The sequence below is a fragment of the Oncorhynchus clarkii genome, chromosome 16, assembly GCF_045791955.1.
Source record: "Oncorhynchus clarkii lewisi isolate Uvic-CL-2024 chromosome 16, UVic_Ocla_1.0, whole genome shotgun sequence".
Taxonomy (NCBI): Eukaryota; Metazoa; Chordata; class Actinopteri; order Salmoniformes; family Salmonidae; genus Oncorhynchus; species Oncorhynchus clarkii.
Window position 1 is genome coordinate 5,466,227 of NC_092162.1, and position 5,184 is coordinate 5,471,410.

At 42.4% G+C, this 5,184-nt stretch overlaps 1 protein-coding gene across 1 annotated transcript; it reads right to left on the bottom strand.

The window, feature by feature from the left end:
• Positions 1-4,009: 4,009 nt before the first annotated feature.
• Positions 4,010-4,678, bottom strand: LOC139367828 (uncharacterized). The gene has a single exon (XM_071106167.1). It carries the CDS (start codon positions 4,676-4,678, stop codon positions 4,010-4,012), a length of 669 nt encoding a protein of 222 aa, XP_070962268.1.
• Positions 4,679-5,184: the final 506 nt, after the last annotated feature.

A 5,184-nucleotide genomic window follows, 5' to 3' on the forward strand; every position in this document is an offset into this window, starting at 1 on the left:
GTGTGTGTGTGTGTGTGTGTGTGTGTGTGTGTGTGTGTGTGTGTGTGTGTGTGTGTGTGTGTGTGTGTGGGTGCGTGCGTGCGTGAGCGTTACAATCGTAGACAAACATCAAGTGGCGGTAGTAAATTGGAAAGTCAGTGCTTTTCATCTCTCTATCTAAATCCTTCTCTATTCTCCAGCTCCCCAAAGTAATTAGAGCCTCATGCACAGGGGTGAGAGGGTGTTCGGAGCGTCGCCCCGCTTTCCCCACGTTCCCCTCTGCAAATACAGGAGCTGCTCCGCCTTGTCCAGCCACGCCCGACGCCCCCCGGCCATTGGGAAAATTATGTCCTGTACACTTCCTCCATAAATTACCCATTTCATGTCTCTATACACATTCACCACAACCAAACAAACACTTACTACAGTATGTTTACGAACCAGTGATTATCTGTGGCTCTCTGTGTCTCTCTGTGTGGCTCTCTGTGACTCTCTGTGACTATCTGTGTCTCTCTGTGGCTCTCTCTGTCTCTCTGTGGCTCTCTCTGTCTCTCTGTGACTCTCTTTGACTCTCTGTGGCTCTCTCTCTGGCTCTCTGTGACACTCTCTGTGACTCTCTGTGGCTCTCTCTGTCTCTCTGTGACTCTGTGTGACTCTCTGTGGCTCTCTGTGGCTCTCTCTCTGGCTCTCTGTGACTCTCTCTGTGACTCTCTCTGTGGCTCTCTGTGACTTACCGTTAGTGAGTCATTTAGCAGAGGCTCATATCTAGTGAGTCATTTAGCAGAGGCTCATATCTAGTGAGTCATTTAACAGAGGCTCATATCTAGTAAGCCATTTAACAGAGGCTCATATCTAGTGAGTCATTTACCAGGGGCTCATATCTAGTGAGTCATTTAGCAGAGGCTCATATCTAGTGAGTCATTTAACAGAGGCTCATATCTAGTGAGTCATTTAGCAGAGGCTCATATCTAGTGAGTCATTTAGCAGAGGCTCATATCTAGTGAGTCATTTAACAGAGGCTCTTATCCTAAGAGACGTACAGTTAGTGAGTCATTTAGCAGAGGCTCATATCTAGTGAGTCATTTAACAGAGGCTCATATCTAGTGAGTCATTTAACAGAGGCTCTTATCTAGTAAGTCATTTAACGGAGGCTCTTATCTAGTGAGTCATTTAACAGAGGCTCTTATCTAGTGAGTAATTTAGCAGAGGCTCATATCTAGTGAGTCATTTAACAGAGGCTCTTATCCTGAGAGACGAACAGTTAGCGCAGTCATCTTAAGATAGCTAGGTGAGACAACCACATATTATCCCAGTCGTAGTAAGCAACACACATTTTGCTCTTACTATCATACCTGCTATTGAGACACATGTAGCCTACCTGTCAGTTAGGAACGACAATTACTTTTCAAAAATGTCAGTCTCCTTAAAATACCTTTATATCTGAAATGTACAGATCAGTTGTTTTGTATTTTGACCCACAAATTAGGCTAGTCCTGATGGTGATGCGTGGCAACTCTCACGGTGACAGCTGGCCAAATGGCAGCCGGTTTGACAGCGAGAGTAAGACATGGATTGAAAGGAGTGTATGGGGTAGGCCTAAATGGGATCCGTACGCTCAATACACCATTCATATGAGTGAGATTTAGAAATGAATCTCATATCGGTCAGCCCTATGTCGAATTTGTCGGATAATTCTGTCAAGATTTGGACAAATGTTTGGACAACCTGTCAACACGGTGTGACCAATGTCATCCATATTAGCCGCTTTCCATTCCGCGTTCCTCCTCCTCTTGTGTTCTTCCTCCAGCCACTTCCACCCCATCTCTCGTTCTCTTTGTTTCTCCTCTGATCCCTCTCTCTCTCTCTCTCTCTGTCTCTCTCTCTCCCTCTGTCTCTCTCTCTCTCTCTCTCTCTCTCTCTGTCTCTCTCTCTCTCTCTCTCTCTCTCTCTCTGTCTCTCTCTCTCTCTCTCTCTCTCTCTCTCTCTCTCTGTCTCTGTCTCCCTCTGTCTCTCTCTCTCTCTCTCTCCCTCTGTCTCTCTCTCTCTCTCTCTCTCTTTCTCTCTCTCTCTCTCTCTCTCTCTCTTTACTTCTTATTGTGACTTCCCTTTTCTTTCCCCTCATCCCCTGATCGCCTCATGCCTTCTATTATCCTCCTCTCTCCGTCTCTCTTGTTTCCATAGAAATAGTTCAATGTACAGTCAAGAGGACCCTCTGCCACGTTTCGCCTAATCTTCACATCCACCCCGCCTCCCCCTCCCTCCCCCAGCTAACAACAAACGTTCCAACAACAACCATAGAGCACGTTCCCCTTAAAGAGTCTCATTATGTCATTAAATAAACTTGTCATAGGAATGTTCCCGTAATGTGCAAGGAATGTTTTCCCCCAAGAACATCCCTGTAACGCCAAATAGATCTTACACAGAAAAGTGGTTACCGTGTTCTCCTAACTAAAGATGTAAAATGTTCTAGACAGGTTTCATGGGGAACGTTGGAAGAACATTTCTTTGTAGCGGTTGTCAGGACATCGCCTGATGGTGCCAAAGAAATGTTGTTGTTGTGTGTCCCCCCCCCATTTCTTTTGTAATTACACATCATGCCTTGTTATTGCTGCCGAGCCAATCAAGGCACAACAATCAAAAATCTGACTGGTGAACCACTGATCCATTCACAGCTCTTTGCCTTTGTTGTGGATACACTCTCTCTCTCACACACAGTACATTTAACATATAGTGTTTTCATTTTATGTATTCATAATTCTCCCTGGGCGCTGAAGTTGATGAAACAACTTGATAGGTGTAGGCAAGAACGTGAATGCGCTTTGAAGAAAAATCTCAGCTCTGTTAAAAGTAATCTCAAGACAATATTTTTTTATTTGATCATAGTGATTCGGGAGTATCATTAAAACAAGGTTCACATGCCCCAAACCAAAACATGAAACAACTAGACTGAAATCCCTCAAAAAAATATTTAACTGAAATAAATAATAAGTAATAAGCCTAAATCAAATCAATGATGAGAACAGTCAGATTCAACCGATACGTGAACACAGACACTGTGGTGCAGCGGGAAGATTGGAGCACATGTTTAACTTACATGCTTATTTAGACAGTGACTATTATTCAACTCACGAGTTCACATCCCCCGGTCGAGGATAAGTTGAATAATAGTCACTGTCTAAATAAGCATGTAAGTTAAAGAGTTTCTATGTTGTTTTATACTCTATGTTTAGTAAAAGCATTGTGTATTATGCGTGAGCATCCCTTGCCAACAAAACAAACAGCTACGACTGGATGACTGGATAGCCAATCAGGGCCCTGATTGGCTTGGCAAAGGTAATGACCATCAGGCAACGTCCTGATACACAGAAATGCTCTAGCGACACTATCGTGAAACATGTCTAGAACGTAAATATCTGTACACTGAGTTAAGGACTCCTGCTCTTTCCATGACATAGAAGGACCAGATGCCTTGAGTAATGCATTGTGTATGTGTGCCATTCAGAGGGTGAATGGTGAAAGACAAATTATTTAGATGTTTTTAGGGGACCTGCATGGTTCTGGTACCAGATTTGACCGATATGTTTTCTTATAAATCGATCGCTGGATACCATAAATCGAAATAGGCTTGCATTGAGCGATAGCCCTGGTTTTCACGGACACAGTAGTAATTTTATTGAGCTTGTGTGACGTACGTTGAGCTATCTGAAACCACTTGAAGCTGGCATGTCCCTCCTACCATTTCAGTGACTCTTCCCGACTGTCCTTCGACACCTGTCTGAACCATTACATCACAGCCACTGACAAAGCACATGCCTGTAGTCGTCACATTGTAGCGCAGCAGGACACAGTGGTTTCATCACAAATAGCACATTCAGAGATGGATTTATATCCATTTAATCTAAAAAATAATTAGATTTAAATAATTAGATTTTTTTTAAACGTTATTTTCATCAAGATTAATATGAGACGAAAGGCGAGTTCAAGGAAGCCAGGCTAGAGCGCTGTGTGCAATTCTTAACTTTAAATAACTTTAAGAAAATATGGTGTGGTGTGGTTTGGTGTGGATTGGTTTGGTGTGGATTGGTTTGGTGTGGATTGGTGTGGATTGGTTTGGTGTGGATTGGTGTGGATTGGTTTGGTGTGGATTGGTTTGGTGTGGATTGGTTTGGTGTGGATTGCTGTAGTTTGGTTTGGTGTGGATTGGTTTGGTGTGGATTGGTTTGGTGTGGATTGGTGTGGATTGGTTTGGTGTGGATTGGTGTGGATTGGTTTGGTGTGGATTGGTGTGGATTGGTTTGGTGTGGATTGGTTTGGTGTGGATTGGTGTGGATTGGTTTGGTGTGGATTGGTTTGGTGTGGATTGGTGTGGATTGGTTTGGTGTGGATTGGTTTGGTGTGGATTGGTGTGGATTGGTTTGGTGTGGATTGGTTTGGTGTGGATTGGTGTGGATTGGTTTGGTGTGGATTGGTGTAGTTTGGTTTGGTGTGGATTGGTGTGGATTGGTGTGGATTGGTTTGGTGTGGATTGGTGTAGTTTGGTTTGGTGTGGATTGGTTTGGTGTGGATTGGTGTGGATTGGTTTGGTGTGGATTGGTTTGGTGTGGATTGCTGTAGTTTGGTTTGGTGTGGATTGGTGTGGATTGGTTTGGTGTGGATTGGTGTGGATTGGTTTGGTGTGGATTGGTTTACTGTGTGCCATTCACAGCTGTGACGTTTTGATCAAGAGAGACCTTAAGAAAATATTCACATTTTGTCTGACACTAAACACACAAATATGTATTTTACAGTTATAAGGAAAGTGACAATTCTTAAAGTTATTGGTTTTATAATTACGATGACATTATATTTTTAAAAAGCACATAAAGTAATTTCACACTTTATTCGTACACTTTTGTTGAACAGGAATTAAGTCATAAAAATATTTCATATTTTCTAATTTGTTTACTTGAGCTTGTGTCCTCAAAAGTGTGTAAGCAATTTATTTAAAAAAAAAAAGACCTTAAAGGTGAGGTTTTAACCTTTCATTGAGTATGTAGCATTACTAGTTATTGTTTATTGTCGACTCAATATAAATAATTACTTTCTGGGTTTTTGTAGATTAGATTTAAGATGACATGTAGTTACATTTTTAAGTGCCTTTGAACGGGGGTATGGTACTAGGTGCCAGGCGCACCGATTTGTATCAAGAACTGCAACGCTGCTGTT